This window comes from Entelurus aequoreus, linkage group LG23 (assembly GCF_033978785.1).
Source record: "Entelurus aequoreus isolate RoL-2023_Sb linkage group LG23, RoL_Eaeq_v1.1, whole genome shotgun sequence".
Classification (NCBI taxonomy): Eukaryota; Metazoa; Chordata; class Actinopteri; order Syngnathiformes; family Syngnathidae; genus Entelurus; species Entelurus aequoreus.
In genome coordinates, this window is record NC_084753.1 from 28,892,379 (window position 1) to 28,913,105 (window position 20,727).

At 37.5% G+C, this 20,727-nt stretch overlaps 1 protein-coding gene across 1 annotated transcript in view; it reads left to right on the forward strand.

Annotated features, from left to right (window-relative positions):
• LOC133640360 (apolipoprotein B-100-like) overlaps positions 1 to 20,727 on the forward strand; it is a 143,318-nt gene that overhangs the window by 59,300 nt on the left and 63,291 nt on the right. Inside the window, exons 29-31 of the mRNA XM_062033732.1 lie at positions 5,318 to 5,463; positions 9,233 to 9,584; positions 14,746 to 14,814. Of these exons, the coding sequence (XP_061889716.1) occupies positions 5,318 to 5,463; positions 9,233 to 9,584; positions 14,746 to 14,814 (567 nt within the window). The remainder of the gene's footprint in view (positions 1 to 5,317; positions 5,464 to 9,232; positions 9,585 to 14,745; positions 14,815 to 20,727) is intronic.

Below are 20,727 nucleotides of genomic sequence, written 5' to 3' on the forward strand. Positions count from 1 at the left end.
TCCACTACTAACCACATTGAAGTATGCGGACGACACCACAGTAGTGGGCCTCATCCGTGACAACAACGACATGGACTACAGGGAGGAGGTGAAACATCTGGTTGACTGGTGCAGAACCAACAACCTGGTCCTGAATGTCAACAAGACCAAGGATATCATCGTCAACTTCAGGAAGCACCAGTCCAGCCACGCTCCACTCTTCATCAACGGCACAGCGGTGGAGATAGTAAGCAGCACCAAGTTCCTGGGAGTGCAGATAACTGACAATATAACCTGGTTCATACACACCGGAGCTCTTGTAAAAAGAGCTCAGCAGCGCATGCACTTTTTGCGTCGGATGTAAAGAGCACAGTTCCCTCCCCCCATTCTCAGCACATTCTACAGAGGCACTATAGCAGGAGTGTCCAAACTTTTTCCACTGAGGGCCGTACACGGAAAAATGTAAGCATGCAGGGGCCATTTTGATATTTTTCATTTTCCAACCTTAACAAAATATATGGATTTTTATTTATTTTTTACATTTAAGGTTCCCGGGGACCATAAAGGGTCTCAGTCATTAAAATGTAAAAAATAAGTCAAATTATTATTATTTTTTATTTAACGCTTACAGTAAATCTCTATATCAACTTCAGGTTGATATAAACTTTAAAAAAAAAAAAAATGGTTTTATGCCTTTTCTGTCAAAGACAACTTTGTTTTTTATAGTAAAACTGAAATATGCAGTATTTAGTAATTAGAGCCCTAAAAGATCAATAATGCAGGACACCATTGATTTTAATTCTTTAATATTTTTGAGTAATCACAGTAAAAAGTTAAATTAAATCCTACTAAATATATTTGGGATCCAAAAGGTCCCCCACTCATAAAGTGATACATTTTTGTTAGTTTTTTTTTTACTTTTAACACTTAAATTACGAGATCAACTTCAGATATATCTGTCGATTTTATGTTTGAACTATTATTTTGTTTGTATTATGCTCTTTCGTCAAATAAAACGTTGATGTTTTTTTATGGCAACCACACAATATGTGCAATATTTTTTCCACATAAAACATTTTAAAGTGATATTTTTTAAGTAATAATTCATTATAACATAGATTTTTAGTCTTTTTTTTTTTTTAGCAATGGCAAAAAAAAAAAGAAAAATAAACAAAGACAAAAGAAAAAAAACAGCCTGCATGGCAGCTTTGTGTCAACATCAAGGTCAAGGTCAAGGTTCAACTTTATTGTCCCCGCGGGGAAATTTGTCTTGGGCACAGTGCATCATTGCTTTCTTAACATACACAAAAACAACAGAACAAAAACACAAGCGCAGACACAACTACAACCAGACAACTAACATTTAAACATTAGAACATGGAGCTTGATAGACATAGGTGGCACTTTGATGTAGGCATAAAATCTACCGTATGGAGATAAAGATAAAATGCCAGTGTGCATTGCACTAGAGCTCATAGATAAAGTGCTATGTGCTAAAGTGCTTAGTTCTAAAGTGCTATGTGCTAAAAAAAAGTGTTAACCTATGTATTAACATTCTATTGCACCTTGTTGGTCAGCTTAATGGAGGCTGGGACAAATGATAATTTAAGGCAGTTCGATTTGCATAGTGGGACCCGGAGTCTTCTCCCTGATGGCAGGGTTCTATATTCAGGGAAGAGTGGGTGTTGTGAGTTGGAAATAATTTTCTTAGCTTTTTTCCTAACTGCCTGCTCATAGATGCTCTGTATAGCCTCATATTCTTTCCTCCCTACGATTTTCATTGCCGTTTTATGCATGCCGGCCAGTTTGCTTTTTAGCTTAACGGTTAGGTTGCCAAACCATGAGGTGATCCCGTATCTAATGATGCTCTCTACAATGGCACGGTAGAAAATCATCATGATGTGGGTGCTTACGCCGTACAATCTTAATCTTCGCAAAAAATATAGCCTCTGTTGCAGTCTATTGCACAGTTTGTCAATATGTGTCTTCCAGCAGAGAAGATTATCAATATGAATCCCTAAATATTTATATGAGGATACCTGGGTGATTTCATGATTTTTGATGACCACTGGCTCATGGTCAGTCACTTTCCTCGGATCCAAAACCATTTCCTGTGTCTTGGTCACATTTAAAATAAGATAGTTGGTATCACACCACCTAATAAATAGGTCTATCTCGTCTTGGTACACAAAGGGGTCCGTATCCTTGTGTAGAAGCCATTGCAACTTTTTCTTGTTAGATTTCACCTCATTCCACTTTTTTAAAATGTTTTTTTAAATTTTGCAATTTTTGCAGAATGTGTGGCGGGCCGGTGAACAATTAGCTGCGGGCCGCAAATGGCCCCTGGGCCGCACTTTGGACACCCCTGCACTGTAGAGAGCCTGCTGACCAACAGCATCTCTGTCTGGACTGGAGCCTGCAGTGCCTCAGACTGGAAGTCTCTCCAGAGAGTGGTGAGGACGGCGGAAAAGATCATCAGGACTCGTCTTCCTCCTACCCAGGAGATCGCAAAAAGCCGCTGCCTGACCAGGGCTCAGAAAATCTGCAAAGACTCCTCCCACCCCCAGTCCCCACCAAGGACTGTTTTCACTGCTGGACTCTAGAAAGAAGTTCCGCAGCCTCCGAAGCAGAACCTCCAGGTTAGCAGCTTCTTCCCTCCAGGCCGTAAGACTCTTGAACGCATCATAAAAATCCCCTCAACTCCCCCCAAAATGGATTAACTCGCTGGAATAAAAAAAAAAAAAAGACAATATAACATACACTACCGTTCCAAAGTTCTGGCACCCAAACAATTTTGTGGAATAGCCTTCATTTCTAAGAACAAGAATAGACTGTCGAGTTTCAGATGAAAGTTCTCTTTTTCTGGCCATTTTGAGCGTTTAATTGACCCCCACAAATGTGATGCTCCAGAAACTCAATCTGCTCAAAGGAAGGTCAGTTTTGTAGCTTCTGTAACGAGCTAAACTGTTTTCAGATGTGTGAACATGATTGCACAAGGGTTTTCTAATCATCAATTAGCCTCCTGAGCCAATGAGCAAACATATTGTACCATTAGAACACTGGAGTGATAGTTGCTGGAAATGGGCCTCTATACACCTATGTAGATATTGCACCAAAAACCAGACATTTGCAGCTAGAATAGTCATTTACCACATTAGCAATGTATAGAGTGTATTTCTTTAAAGTTAAGACTAGTTTAAAGTTATCTTCATTGAAAAGTACAGTGCTTTTCCTTCAAAAATAAGGACATTTCAATGTGACCCCAAACTTTTGAACGGTAGTGTACATCCATAAACGTGGACGCATGTGGAAAAAGTGCAATATATTTATCTGTACAGTAACCTATTTATTTATTTATTTATATATGCACCTTATTGCTTTTTTTTTTATCCTGCACTACCATGAGCTAATGAAATGAAATGTCGTTCTTATCTGTACTGTAAAGTTCAAATTTGAATGACAACAAAAAGGAAGTCTAAGTGTACTGTGCAATCTACTAATAAAAGTTTCAATCAATCAATCAATCAAAACGAATTTTTGCAACTTCTAACACAGACCAGGGCAAATTAAGGCCCGGGGGCCACATGTGGCAAACATTTCTAACACTGACCTGGGCAAATTAAGGCCCGGGGGCCACATGCGGCCCGTTAAGCTTTTCAATCTGGCCCGCCGGACATTCCCAAATAAATTTTTTAGATCTTTAAGATGGAAACTAGCTGCCATTATGATGTGCAGTGATGTTTTCTAATGACCGCAAGTCTTGAACTATACAAAGTATTTCGATGGTTGGAATTTGCGCTTATGGATGATATACCAGTTACTATGGTAATCTAATTAGTTACTATGGTCATCTAATTAGTTACTACGGTAATCTAATTAGTTACTATGGTCATCTAATTAGTTACTACGGTAATCTAATTAGTTACTATGGTCATCTAATTAGTTACTATGGTAATCTAATTAGTTACTATGGTCATCTAATTAGTTACTACGGTAATCTAATTAGTTACTATGGTCATCTAATTAGTTACTATGGTAATCTACGTCACAGCAGCTCAGACGAGGCACCAAGCAGTGTGGGCGGGAAGCGTTTCCACAGACGCGGAAGGAGATTTTCACAACAAAGTTCTAAAGCTTAGTGATATATCAGATACATCAGCTTGTAGGTGGGTTTATTTTGTACCCTTCGTGTTCATATTTCACTGTTTGTTGCATTTTTGTTGCGCTTCACTTGATTGTAAAATATGTCGATCGAAAGGGTGTGTGACATTCATATTTTGTCAATATTCAGTGTTTTATCGTTCATAGAAACATGTAAAATTCCATTACGTTTTTTAAGGCGGTCTGTCATAACGTTTTTAGCATTAAATCAGACATTATTGTGAGGTTTTGTAATAGTGTTCCTAAAAATAGATATAGTCTATAAAATCCGCTACACCTCCCTGATACCGAAGTACATGTCAAACTACTTCCTTAACGTAAATGACCGCCATAACCACAACACCAGGGGGTGCTCCACTAACCACGTTAAACCCAGATTCCGAACTAACAAAGGTCTTAACTCATTCTCTTTCTATGCCACATCAATGTGGAATGCGCTCCCAACAGGTATAAAAGAAAGGGCATCTCTATCCTCCTTCAAAACCGCAATAAAAGTTCACCTCCAGGCAGCTACAACCCTAAACTAACACCCTCCCCGGATTGCTAATAATCAAATGTAAACAATCAAATGCAGATACTTTTTCTTTTTCTTATGCCTTCTGATCTCTCTCTCTCTCTCTCTCTCTCTCTCTCTCTCTCTCTCTCTCTCTCTCTCTCTCTCTCTCTATGTCCACTACTTGATGTCCATACCCCCCGCCCCTCCACACCCCTGATTGTAAATAATGTAAATAAGTCAATGTGATTATCTTGTGTGATGACTGTATTATGATGATAGTATATATGATAGTATATATCTGTATCATGAATCAATTTAAGTGGACCCCGACTTAAACAAGTTGAAAAACTTATTCGGGTGTTACCATTTAGTGGTCAATTGTACGGAATATGTACTTCACTGTGCAACCTACTAATAAAAGTCTCAATCAATCAATCAAAAAGCCCCCAGACACATTTTTGTCTCTAAATGTGGCCCCTGAGTCAAAATAATTGCCCAAGGCCTGTTCTAACAGGTGTATTTACTCGGTATCGAATCGGTACCGACGAGTGTAGTATCGCCCGCCTCGAATGGTAATGAATGGGGAGGGGACTCCTTTTTTTTTTTCTTTTTTTTTTACCACTATCGCCTGCAGTTGACGCTCTTTACAGACAGGGGGCGGTAACACACGGAAACCGTTAGCAAAGGCTATCAAAGCCTGGCAGCAAAAAAAAAAAAAAAAAAAAAAAAAAAAAATCAGCGCTCTCTCCAAGGAAACAAAACAATATAGAATTTGGTTTACGGCGTGTGTGCCTCAAGCCCGGAGCCTCTCTCGGACACTATAACGCGTAAGTATTCTCCTTCCATTGTCCAGGGGTGGTGCGATCGGCGGTGTTCCTGCACGCCGCTGTTTGTGCGAGCATTTCCTCTTTTGTTTAGCAGTTAAGGCCCCTCTTGTTTGGGACTTGTAGGGGGTGCCATGTTGTTTTAGCCCAGTGTTTGCTGGCTGCTTCAAGCTATAGTAACTTGGCACTATTAGCACACCAAGCATTACTGCGATATTCCTGATCAAATCCAATAATAACTCCCCTACACGACTCGCCGTTTTGCCACACGAAATAATGTCTGTTAAAAAAAAAATCGACGCTGGTTTATTTGAGTAAACTTTGATGTAAAGCCCATTATAAAACAGGCCCGACGCGGCTAGGTGAGGAGCTAGCTCATGCTAATTACAGTGAAACCGCATACATGCCCACTCTTCCCATAAACGCTCGTTTTTATTAAAGATTAACCAGCAAATACTACATTGAATAAGGCCAACTAAATCGCCATTAAAATGCAACCAAGTAAATCGCTCATTAGCGGCACTTTTGGCTGGTTGTGCTAGCAAGCTAACGCGTTAGCTAGCTCGTCTGTCGAACCGCCTGACGATCAATATGTGCTATTAAGAACTTTTTTTACAGCGTGGAATATAAAACCAATACCGTATACACTTTAAATGGCGTGTAATTACATCTTAAAATGCGTCCACAACTGTAAACCAGCGGTAGAAGAACGGCACTTGTAATGGTCAACAAGCTAAGCTAACGACAATGCTAACAAGAGTCTTGCCCTGCGCTCGTTTAGTTCTTTTCTTTTCTTATTTCCATTACATAATTGCTCTTTGTTTGAACTAACATCATTGAAATAGTGTATGGAAGTGTCAGTTAAACTAGTTGTATAATCAATTGTTATAAAATACCCTAATGCTAAGGTTTGATTGACAGTCTTATATATTCATGGTTTATAACTGCGCTTTATTATCCTGAGATGGTTCTGATAATTAACTAGCTAAATTAAGGTATTCAAATGATTATTAAAATGGATAAAACATTTTTTTATTAAGTTTTATTTCCAATGTAGTAACCTTCCTTCTGATTGTAATCCCCTCAGCTATCAAGACCGAAAAGAAAGGAAATGTCAACACAACCATGGAAAACAATCAATATGAACACAATTCTTAACATTATCCGATTTATATGAAGGTGCGAGCATAAGGAATGTGTAAAAAAATTAACAAAATAATGCAAAGGGTGAAAATATAAACACAGAGAACCCCGAGAAGAACTTGCAAGTTTACTGCAAGTTAGGTGGTCTGTGTAACATTTATTTGGTCTGTTATTCTTATTTAAGTCTATAAATTAATTTATGTTATGCAGTAATCATTTTACTATTTTTGGACCAAATTATTGTTTTTAAGTAGCACAATGGTTTCATTTTGTTATTTATTTTATTCATTAAGTGTTATTTCAAATGTAGTAACCTTCCTTCTGATTGTAATCCCCTCAGCTATCAAGACCGAAAGGAAAGGAAATGTCAACACAATCATGGAAAACAATCAATATGAACACAATTCTAAAATCACAATAAATACTAAACGATGTCCTCTTTAAATTAAGGTGCAAACATAAGGAATGTGTAAGAAATGCTAAATAAAGTGTAACAAAAGAAGTTAAGTGTAAAACTGTAAACACAGAGAAACCCGAGAAGAACAATTTTCTCATTTGGTTCATTTCCATTAAATAATTGCCGTTTGTTTGAACTAACATACCGTATTTTTCGGAGTATACGTCGCACCGGCCGAAAATGCACAATAAAGAAGGAAAAAAACATATATACGTCGCACTGGAGTATAAGTCGCATTATTTGGGGACATTTATTTTATAAAATCCAACACCAAGAATAGACATTTGAAAGGCAATTTAAAATAAATAAAAATTAGTGAACAACAGGCTGAATAAGTGTACGTTATATGACGCATAAATAACCAACTGAGAACGTGCCTGGTATGTTAACGTAACATATTATGGTAAGAGTAATTCAAATAACTATAACATATAGAACATGCTATACGTTTACCAAACAATCTGTCACTCCTAATCGCTAAATCCGATTAAATCTTATACGTCTAGTCTAAATAATATTATTTGATATTTTACGGTAATGTGTTAATAATTTCACACATAAGTCGCTCCTGAGTATATGCTTTGTTATCCTGAGATGGTTCTGATAATTAACTAGCTAAAATAAGGTATTAAAATGATCATTAAAATGGATGATAATTTAATAAAAATGTATTAAGTGTTATTTCAAATGTAGTAACCTTCCTTCTGATTGTAATCCCCTCAGCTATCAAGACCGAAAGGAAAGGAAATGTCAACACAACCATGGAAAACAATCAATATGAACAAAATTCTTAACATTATCCTCTTTAAATGAAGGTGCGAACATAAGGAATGTGTAAAAAATGCAACAAAATAATGCAAAGGGTGAAAATATAAACACAGAGAAACCCGAGAAGAACCATTTTTTGCAGGTTTACTGCAAGTTAGGTGGTCTGTGTAACATGTATTTGGTCTGTTATTCTTATTTAAGTCTATAAATGAATTTATGTTATGCAGTAATTATTTTACAATGTTTGGACCAAATTATTTTTTTTAAGTAGCACAATGGTTTCATTTTATTTATTTTATTCATTAAGTGTTATTTCAAATATAGTAACCTTCCTTCTGATTATAATGCCCTCAGCTATCAAGACTGAAATGAAAGGAAATGTCAACACAACCATGGAAAACAATCAATACATTAATTTACCAAATTTGCAAAATCTTCCACCAAAAATATTTTTCTTAGTGGAATATTTGATGTGAAGTAATCGGAACCTTGGATAGGTCAATAATTCATAATAACATTGATTTTGATTCAATATTATGTTTTGAGCAATGACAGTTTGAAAGAAAAAAAAGCAGCTTTGTTTTATTAGTCAACATTGCAACTTTTTCTAAATTACATTTCACCTTTAAGCTTTTTTATTTCACTTTTGTTATGTTTTTTTTAAATTTTAATAGTATTTTTAGAATGTGACGTGGGCCTTTAAAACATTAGCTGTGGGCCGCAAATGGCCTCTGGGGCACACTTTTGGCACCCCTGCTATAGATAATAAAAAATAAAATCTGATAAATCTATGGATAAAAAGCAGAGCCTGGCGACGCAAGCGCGTTTATCATAACTCTCTCGCTCTCTCTGTCTCTGCCCCTCCCTCACCAATGCTGCTGTGCGCACAATTTGTTTTGTTTTTAACCCCTTCTTAACCTTGAACGTACATTGAAAATACACGCATCCCTAACTCAAAATGCCGGACATTTGAGGCATTTAAGAAACTCCGCCCTAACAGCTCCGCAAAAGAGGACATGTCCGGTAAAAGAGGACGTATGGTCAGTCTATCGTAGCCCGTTAGCTGCTAGCATGCCGTGTGTTGTGCCTCGGTGTGCATTGTTTACACAACTTGCGTTACGCTACTTAATATGTCCGTGTGGAAACTCGTTCGGTACACCTCCAAACCGAACCGGAACCCACGTACCGAAACGGTTCAATACAAATACACGTACCGTTACACCCCTAGTCTAATGCAATGTATATTAATACCGTTTTATTGGCAACAACCTAAATAATAAACTTCCTAACTTGCACATGATTCAATTGCATTATGCATGTTACCTAATGCTTTGGCCAAGAGTGAAGTAACTCCATCTCTTCTGACGAGTTAACCATTTAACCCAAATGCACTTTTCTGTTAAGGCTTTCCCGTGGAATGAGCATTCCATGCAGCATCCTAGGTATGAATGACGGGGCCTGGCAGGAGACGAGAGGTGGGATGCTGCATGCAAACGGTGCTCCTGAGGGTGGAGGTGTCAGAGTCCTCGCTGGAGTGCCCTTAGCTGCAGTTGCCGGACCTCCAGGAGGCCCGCACTTGCAGGGCATGGACAGGGGTGGCAATCCTGCGCCGGGAACACCGCAGCCTCCGTTGAGCGGCCGCTCGCAGGATGACGCCACAGTGGGCTACTTCTTTCAGAGGCAGCCTGGAGAGCAACTGGGGGGTTGCACACCTAGTAAACATCGATGGCCGACTGGGGACCCTAATGTTGATCAGGTAACAAACCGTCATTACCTACAATGTTACCCAAACTTAGCAATATCTTGTACAATATTTTTATTTCAACAACTTCCTGTTTCTCAAGCCCAATGCTTATTTATATACCATATTTTTCGGACCATAGGTGCACTGCCGATGAGCGGGTCTAGTCAGGTCTATTTTCATACAAAAGGCGCGTCGGATTATAGGGCGCATTAAAGGGGTCATATTATTATTAAATTTTTTTCTGAATGAAAAATACTTCCTTGTGGTCTACATAACATGTAATGGTGGTTCTTTGGTCAAATGTTGCATAGATGATGTTTTACAGATCATCTTCAAGTCGATTTCTGACAGTCTCTTCAGGATGCGCCGTTTTGTGGACGGTCTTGGCAGTTTCTTGTCTCAATCATCTTTGTTGTAGCGTGCAAGGACGGGGGTGGAAGAAGTGTCAAAAGATGGAGCTAACTGTTTTAATGATATTCAGACTTTACTTCAATCAATAACGGAGCAGCATCTCTTCATCCGTGGCTCACTAGTGCAACAACAACGCCGGAAATGTGTCCCGTGAAAAACCGTCGGACCTGCTTGGTTAGCCCAGAATTTTTTAATAATGAATGAGGGGAAAAACTGAAATTTTAGTTTTTGGTCCAGCCATCACTGACTTGGGACCATTGCAAAATGATGTGCGTCCCAAAGTCACCAGCCTTGGCGTCACTATAGACAGCGATTTTAAACTTCAAGTCAATGGCATTTTAAAATCGTGTTTTTATAATCTTAGTCTTTTAGCAAAATTGTGCATGCTTTTATTTCAAGTGGCCTGGACTACTGCAATGCACTTTATGCTGGCATTAGCCAAAAGCTCTCTCCTGGTTGCAGTTAGTCCAGAACGCAGCAGCACGACTTTTAACAGGAATCGGTGCTACATTGATCTTGTCTTTTTAGTCAACATACTCAGAATTGATTGTACAAACTCAGACCACCTGTTCTGTAACCCAAAATTTCCCATCTGTGTGTAAATCAACTTACACTTCAGGTCTAAACAACGATTTTGTTGAACCTTCTACCTGGAATACCCCGTTTTGGTGTGTTGCTGTGGTTGGCGTTTGTACTTGCCTCACCGACCAAACCTATTTCTCAGAGGTCCCAGTGCACCCGTCTGGTCCGATCACGGATTCAGTAGATCTCATTCACACTTGTGCAAACCTGTAAAGTTTGTTTTAACCGGAGAATAAAAATGACAAGCGTGAACGCACACTGAGACGCATTGTGCTTCTCCCACCTTCTTTCAACTGGTGGGTGTCCCATTGATGTTCAATTGGGCTCAGGACTGATATCCCAATGGAGGGGATCATGCTCTGCTTTAAGGATGTCTTCTTATATGTCAGAATTGCTTCAATGAACAATATCTCCTAGGAGTGTGGGAAAAAATCGATTCGAATTCGAATCGCGATTCTCACGTTGTGCGATTCAGAATCGATTCTCATTTTTTAAAAATCGATTTATTTTTTATTTTTTAATTAATCAATCCAACAAAACAATGCACGGCAATACCATAACAATGCAATCCAATTCCAAACCCGACCCAGCAATAAACAGAGCAAATGAGAGGAGACTCAAACACGACACAGAACAAACCAAAAGTAGTGAAACAAAAATGAATATTATCAACAACAGTATCAATATTAGTTACAATTTCAACATAGCAGTGATTAAAAATCCCTCATTGAAATTTTTTTTTTTTAAATCCCTCATTGACATTATCATTAGACATTTATAAAAAAAACAAAAAAAGAACAATAGTGTCACAGTGGCTTACACTTGCATCACATCTCATAAGCTTGACAACACACTGTGTCCAATATTTTCACAAAGATAAATCAAGTCATATTTTTGGTTCACTTAATAGTTAAAACAAATTTACATTATTGCAATCAGTTGATAAAACGTTGTCCTTTACAATTATAAAAGCTTTTTGCAAAAATCTACTACTCTGCTTGCATGTCAGCAGACGTGTGTATTGAATGAATAGAGAATTGTTTTTAAATCGAGAATCGCGTTGAATCGAAAAAAAAAATCGATTTTGAATCGAATCGTGACCCCAAGAATCGATATTGAATCGAATCGTGGGACACCCAAAGATTCACAGCCCTAATGTCTCCCTCTGTGCTGGTATTATTATTATTATTATTATTATAGAGGTTTATTTGAAATAGGGACAGATACAAAAACATAGACATCTGAAACAGTTATCCGATGTATGCATCATAGTGTTTGTAGCCAAGGCTAATTTACAACACTTGTCCCCAACAACAACAACAAAACCGATCCAACATCATTAAAATAGGAAAATAAAAAATAGAATGAGTCGATAATAATGATAATAGTAATAATACAGACAAAGTGCAAACTAGATAAAAGCCAATAATAATAATAACACAGACAAAGTGCAGACTAGATAAAAACCAATTAGTAAAAACTAAACATGGGAACACAATTGTTGCTCAACTAGCCATAATTTTGTTAGTTTTTTGAAAGTGACAAGTGCAGGTATACTTTTCAAAGTGTCCGGTAAAGAGTTCCATAGTTGTGGTCCTTTTATTGAAAAGGCAGTCTGGGCAAAAGATGTTCTACAGAATGGAACACAACAGTTGCCTTTTGACACTGCTCGGGTGGTAGATCTGGTACCACTTTGCAGTCTTGTAATTGCCTTGCAGAGCAATTGGGGAGCAGAGTTATCCAAGCATTTAAAAACCAGTTTGACTGTGTGTAACAAAATAAAATTGGTAAAACTTAAAATATTGTATTTGGTTAAAATTTGGCAATGATGATATCGTATACACTTCTTGTCTAGAACTTTCAAGGTGCGGTTATAAAGACACTCAATGGTCTTGATTGATGACAGGTGTGCTTGGGACCATGTAGTTAAGCCATAAGATATGTGTGACAGAATCATTGCATTCATAAAAGTAAAAGCACAGCTAAGAGTTAAGCAGTGTCTTATAATCTTAAAACAGCCTAGGTTTGCCTTCAGGGTTTTACACATTTTCTTAATGTGACTTTTAAAATTCAGCTGATAGTCTATGATTATGCCCAAATATTTGACTTCAGGTACTTGTTCAAAGACCTCATTAATTTTTATATTCAGGTTTGTTTGAGGTAGCTTTTTTATGGAGAAGCAGACAGTTAGTCTTTTTAGTGCTTAGGGTTAAACAGGATGATGCCAGCCAAGATGCTATTTTGTCTAATTTAGCATTTAACTTCTCAGCAACTAGAGTACAGGTCTTACCTGATGTATATGGTAGCACTCATGCAGCCCAGTACCATGACCCTACCACCGCCAGAAACAATTATCTTGGTACACACCTGTGTTGCCAGCTATTTAGATGACAATGCTGCGCATTGAGTCGTTTTTAATGCATAACAAATATGGGTGCGGGAAAAAATCTTATTTACTTTGAAATCGCGATTAATTTTTATTACAATTCTGAATCGTTTCAACATTTTCAAGAATAACTTTAAAAATATATATATTTTAAGGCCATTTCCGTCCTTATACGTAGGCAACCAATAGGAGCTTTTGTAACCTGTAACATGTTTTGAAAATGATTCATTATAAGTAGAGATGTCCGATAATGGCTTTTTTGCCGATATCCCATTTTCCGATATTGTCCAACTCTTAATTACCGATCCCGATGTCAACCGATACCGATATATACAGTCGTGGAATTAACACATTGTTATACCTAATTTTGTTGTGATGCCCCGCTGGATGCATTAAACAATGTAACAAGGTTTTCCAAAATAAATCAACTCAAGTTATGGAAAAAAAATGCCAACATGGCACTGTCATATTTATTATTGAAGTCACAAAGTGCATAATTTTTTTTAACATGCCTCAAAACAGCAGCTTGGAATTTGGGACATGCTCTCCCTAAGAGAGCATGAGAAGGTTGAGGTGGGCGGGGTTGAGGTGTGTGTGGGGGGGGGGGGGGGGTAACGGGGGGTGTATATTGTAGCGTCCCGGAAGAGTTAGTGCTGCAAGGAGTTTTGGGTATTTGTTCTGTTGTGTTTATGTTGTGTTACGGTGCGGATGTTCTCCCGAAATGTGTTTATCATTCTTGTTTGGTGTGGGTTCACAGTGTGGCGCATATTTGTAACAGTGTTAAATTTGTTTATACGCCCATCCTCAGTGTGACCTGTATGGCTGTTGACCAAGTATGCATGGCATTCACTTGTGTGTGTGAAAAGCCGCAGATATTATGTGACTGGGCCGGCACACAAATGCAGTGCCTTTAAGGCACGCCCCCAATATTGTTGTCTGGGTGGAAATCGGGAGAAATTCGGGAGAATGGTTGCCCCGGGAGATTTTCGGGAGGGGCACTGAAATTCGGGAGTCTCCCGGGAAAATCGGGAGGGTTGGAGACGCAACTGCTCTGTACTTCTCCCTACGTCCGTGTACTACTCCGTATAGCTGCGTTTTAAAAAGTCATAAATTTTACTTTTTGAAACATATACCGATAATTTCCAATATTGCATTTATCGGCCGATAATATCGGCAGTCCGATATTATCGGACATCTCTAATTATAAGTTATATACCAAATAATACTGTTTATTGCAGAATCAGTTTGAATGGAGAATCAATTCTGAATGAAGTCATCACCCCAAAAATCGGAATCAAATTGAATTGTGAGTCGTAAGATTCACATCCCTAATAGCACAGCTCTACAAGTTGTACACTGACTACTCTAACTACTCTGTGATTATGCTAAGATAGGAGGGACACATTAATTGGCGACGTAGCTCGGATTGGACGGTGTGGCTCGGATGGTAGAGCAGCCGTGCCAGCAACTTGAGGGTTCCAGGTTCGATTCCAGCTTCCGCCATCCTAGTCGGGGCCATTGTGTCCTTGGACACTTCACCCACTTTGCTCCAAGTGGCATCTACACAGTTGAATGAAAGTGCAGGACTCCCTTGAAAAAGACATTCTTAATCTCATATGGGGCTTTCTGTGTAAATAAAGGTTAAAAAAATACATATGAGGTTTTCATTTCATGAAGGTTATAGTACAAGTTTCTCTTTACTCGGCTGTAGGCAGAAATAAACGGCTTCTTTTATGCATATATTTTTGCTTTTGCACTTTACGGTAAGTAATAAACTGAATATATGTGTTACAGGTCCGTGCCGTGGATGACATGAATTACGACTTTCAAGCACTCGCTTTGGAGTCCAGAGGGATGGGTGAGGTATGACTTACAAAAAAATCATTCCATCTTTCTGCTTTTTTTTTCTGTTATTTTTCATATCCCAGACCATTTTTGCCCCTCAATTATCACTGTTAATTGGTTTCAGACATGACCGCAATACATGCATTCCTGAGAAGTAGGAATCATTAATTATATATCAAATATTTTGTAGCTAGAGCATAAAAAATTGTTAACGGCCTTCTAAATACGTTTTTAAACATGAGAGCCGTAATATAGTAATGCTGGCTGAGGTTGAGCCAATCAGTGGCCACGATACTTACCAGCGCACTAACACGACTCCATATTTTTAGTTTATTTAGCCATTTTTATGCTTGAACATGCTTAATTCATAACCAAAAATTGTGAAACATGTTTTAAAAGACTTTTTTTTAAAAATATGTGATGTGGTAAAGCGCAATGTGGCGAGGGCCGACTGTAACTGGACTTCATGAATAAAGTTGGTTTGGTAAGTACATTAAATAGCAATAAACAATTTAGTTTATTGTCACAGTCACACTATCGGCTTTGACTGTAATATCTACCAACACAATTGCAGGTGTGCAACGATTCGTCAGTGTTGTTGACATCTGGAGGACATAGTCTCCGACCCTCCTTGGTTAAATAATTGTGTGAAAAATAACTTAAACTATCATTTTAGCCAAAGTCCCTCAGCTAAAATGTCACTTTATATTTGTGTGCAGCTTCCTAAACACAAAAGCTATTTTTCTAAGGAAGCTAGATAGTTTTAATGTTGTTTTTTGTTTCTATTTTGACTGTCCTTTGTTTACATACAAATTAATACTTTGTTTTTTATCAACACTAGCACCTGTTCTTGCTTTGAAATTGACAGAAGTTTAATAGATGTATTTTTAATTTGAGAACAGCCTAATTAGCAGCACAGTGACAGTACAAATAACTATTTCTGAATAAAACCATTGTCTTCATTGTTAGTTAGCACACGCCTAAAAATATCTTAAGCTAAATTTAATAGCCAATGGTTAAATTGGAACCACTGCATATGTGTACGTTTCATACATAATTGGAAAATAGTCGATGACTAGGCAACTATTAAAATAGTGGTTAGTTGAAACCCCACATATTGTAATGCTTTTTACTTTTAAACATTCCAGGGTTTCCCCTAGATTGCCAACATACCTTTTGGTGGTGGGGGTGTGGTCAATATTTCATGTAATTTGCTAAGATGCATATTTTTTTTAAACTGCAAAATGAATACATACATTTCCATTTTATTATTAATTAGTATTAATTTCTTACATATACTGAACAAAAATATAAACGCAACACTTTTGTTTTTGCTCCCATTTTTCATGAATTGAACTCAAAGATCTAAAACTTTTATTACATACACAAAAAACCTATTCCTCTGAAATATTCACAAATCTGTCTAATTCTGTGTTAGTGAGCACTTCTTCTTTGCCAAGATAATCCATCCCACCTCACATGTGTGGCATATCAAGATGCTGATTAAACAGCATGATTTTGCACAGGTGTGTGTGCCTTTGGCTTCCCACAATAAAAGGCTACTCTGAAATGTGCAGATTTGCTTTGTTGGAGGTCTGGGGGTGGTCAGAAAAGTAGTCAGTATTTGGTGTGACTACCGTTTGCCTCACGCATGGAGTTGATCAGGTTGTTGATTGTGTTGCCTGTGGAATGTTGGTCCACTTTTCTTCGATGGCTGCGCCAAGTTGCTGGATATTGGCAGGAACCAGATCACGCTGTCGTATACGCTGATCCACAGCATGCCAAACATGCTCAGTGGGTGACATGTCCGGTGAGTGTGCTGGCCATGCAACAACTGGGATGTTTTCAGCTTCCAGGTACTGTGCACAGATCCTTGCAACATGGGGCCGTGCGTTATCATGCTGCAACATGAGGTGATGGTCTCGGGTGAATGGCACCACAATGGGCCTCGGGATCTCGCCAGGTTATCTTACCATTATCATCATCATTTTGTTTTTATTCCTTTCATGAAAATGCATTGCAATGTTTCCCACACATTCATTTATTTGTGGCAGCCCGCCACGAAAGAATTACGTCCGCCACAAATAAAAAATTTTTTTTATTTTTGTCCTGTCCAGCTTCTCAGGCAAATCATATAGTTGATGTAGATGCCCATATAGGGGGTTCAGATTTACTTTACAAAAGAGAAGTGTAGGATACTTCTCTTGTTGCCTTATTTGTATTTGACCATTACTGTTTTCTGTTTATTTGTTACTGACTGTGGCAGGACACCTCTGCCTCTGTTTCACTTTATGTTGCTGGTAAATAATATGGTTGTAGTAGTAGGCTAAAGTTAAATTATTTAGTATGCACTAATTAAAGGGGCAGAGCTTTAAGAGACATTTTAGCTTTTATATTTATTATTTATTTTTTGTAAGAACCACAATTAATAAATATATTTCAGTGAATAACTTATTGTTCAAATCTGTATATAAATATGTACATAAAGTGTTGTAATTATATTGTAAAATGGATGGATGGATGGACGTTTAAAACAAAACTGTTATTATTAATTAGTAAGTATACATTTTTTTAGCCTTTTTAGAGAAAATCATATCGTAGTAAATTATGCAAATTACTCGATGATGTCATGGTGACCACGCCCATAGCCACGCCCCCACCGCCACAGGTATCTTGGCAGTTTATGGGAAACACTGGATACAAGCCATATACGGTTGACACTTTCATTGTTTTTTTTGTTTCTTATACATTTCCATGATCAGAAAGGAGCAGATGGAAGAATACTATTCTTATATTTATCTGCCCCCTTTTAACACTAATTATTTTAGTTGACTTTATCACTGTTCCCTCCACCAACACCCCAACTCCAACATACTTTTTAATTTTCGTTTAAGCATTTTCAAAATTACACGTCCAATCAAAAATCGGTTTGATATAATTCCAGTTGTCTCTTTTTAAATTCAAAGATATTCTTGCAACTTTTTAAGTCTTTGTCTAGAGAATTCCATGCTTTCACAGCAGCAACAGACAAGCACATTTGCTTCAAATTTGTTCGCACTCTTGGATGTTTAAAATCATACGGCCTTTTTTGGTTCTCATCTTCAGACGTGAACACAAATAACTTTTGTAAGTCCTTCGTAAGAACTTCATTTCTAGCTTTGAACATCACTAATAGAGTATGCAATTCTACATTGTCTTTTAGTTTTAATAATCCTGACCTAATGAAGAGTGGATTTGTGTGGTCTCTATATCCTACTGTAAAAATGATACGAATTACTCTTTTCTGTGAAAGAAATAAAGGCATTATGCTGCTGTGATATGTATTTCCCCATATTTCTGCACAGTAATTGAAATAAGGTAGAATTGAGCAATATAACATTCTCATTGTTATACGGGAAACTGTATTTAACCTTGTTCAAAATATATAAGCTTTTAGATACCTTATTTTTCACATGCAATATATGAGCTTTCCATGTCAACTTTTCATCTAAGATGACCCCAAGAAATCTGATTTCAGACACCTTCTCAATTTTCACATTGTTTATGGATAAACTAACTTCTATCTTTCTTTTATTACTGAATACCATAAATTGAGTCTTTTCCAAGTTTTAAAGATAATTTATTTACATCAAACCACAATTTTAGTTAAACCATTTCCTTTTCAATATTATCGGCTAAGATTTTCAAGTCATCTCCTGAACAGTATAAATTTGTATCGTCTGCGAATAATACGTACTGTAAAATTTTTGAGACCTCACAAATATCATTTATATATAAAATAAAAAGTTTGGGTCCTAAAATCGAACCTTGTGGAATTCCACATTCAATATTCATACATTCTGACCTATGATCATCGATCTCAACATATTGCTGTCGTTGTTGTAAATAGCTGGTTAACCAGTCCAGTGCGACTCCTCTAACTCCATAAGTATATAATTTAGAAATGAGAATTTGATGATCTATAGCAGGGGTCCCCAAACTACGGCCCGCGGGCCGCATACGGCCCCCCAGCGTCCAAAATCCGGCCCGCGGGAAGTCCCAAGTTAAAAAAAAAAACCCAAAAAAACAAATATTTTTTATTTTTTTTGTATTATTTTTTTTAAAATTTGTCCTTACTAGTCCATTTTCTACCATCTCCTAGCCACTCAGGCAAATCATATTGTCTAAAAATGCATTTTTCCATCGATAACGTGACATGCAGCAAGTGCGCTCTTTAAGTCAATTAGTGCGCGAGGAATATATATGTATGAATAAATATATATATATATGTATATATATATATATATATGTATATATTGTGTATATATATATATATATTAGGGCTGCAACTAACGATTAATTTGATAATCGATTAATCTGTCGATTATTACTTCGATTAATCGATTAATAATCGGATAAAAGAGACAAACTACATTTCTATCCTTTCCAGTATTTTATTAAAAAAAAACATCATACTGGCACCATACTTATTTTGATTATTGTTTCTCTGCTGTTTGTACATGTTGCAGTTTATAAATAAAGGTTTATTTTTAAAAAAAAATATATATATATATATTTTTATTTTATTTTATTTTTTTTAAAGCCTCTGCGCATGCGCATAGCATAGATCCAACGAATCGATGACTAAATTAATCGGCAACTATTTTTATAATCGATTTTAATCGATTAGTTGTTGCAGCCCTAATATATATATATATATATATATATATATATATATATATATATATATATATATATACATACATATATATAGCGCGGCCCCCAGCCAAATTGTTTTACCCCAATCCGGCCCCGGAGTCAAAAAGTTTGGGGACCCCTGATCTATAGTGTCAAATGCCTTCTTTAAATCAATGAACACTACTATTGTGTATTCATTTTGATCAATTGCAGTTGTAATCTCCTCAATAATGTTCATGATGGCCAAGCTCGTAGACCTATTTGATCGAAATCCATACTGACTTTTATTTAATCATTTATGTTTTTCAATAAAGCAGTCTAATTTACAGAAATTAGACTGCTTGTTGGCGATTGTTTGGCAGGCGTATGTTGTCCATAACATACGCCTGCCAAACCCATAATCCCACCCCTATCATGGGCCATTCTATTCACAACATTGACATCAACAAACCGCTCTCCCACACACGCTGTCTGCCATCTGCCCTGAACAGTGCCAGATGGCATCGATTGTGAGCATTTGCCCACTAAATTCGGTTATGACGACAAACTGCAGTCAGGTGGAGCCCCGATGAGGACGGCGATCATGCAGATGAGCTTCCCTGAGACAGTTTCTCAAAGTTTGTGCGGAAATTATTTTGTTATGCAAGCCAATTGTTGCAGCAGGTGCCCAGTTGGCTGGTTTCAGACGATCATGGAGGTGCACTTTCTGGATGTGGAGGTCCTGGGCTGATGTGGTTACACTTGGGCTACGGTTGTGAGGCCGGTTAGATGTACTGCCAAATTCTCTGAAACGCCCTTTGAGAGAAATAAACATTCAATTCACGGTTAACCGCTCTGGTGGACATTCCTGCAGTCAGCATGCCGACTGCATGCTCCCTCAAAAGTTGCGACATCTGTGGAATTGTGCTGTGTTAAAACTGCACATTTCAGAGTGGTCTTTTATTGTGGGCAGCCAAAGGCACACCTGTACATTAATCATGCTGTTTAATCAGCATCTATGCCACACCTGTGAGGTGGGGTGAATTATCTTGGCAAAGAAGAAATGCTCACTAACACAAATTTAGATAGGAATAGGTATTTTGTGAATATAGTAAACATTTTTAGATCCTTGAGTTCAACTCGTGAAAAACGGGAACAAAAACAAGTGTCGCGTTTATATTTTTGTTCAGTGTAATATTGTTTCGCTCTATTTTTCAATTGTTGCTGCTTATTGTACAATGTACTTTAAGAATTTTGTTTCTACAGATTTCTCCA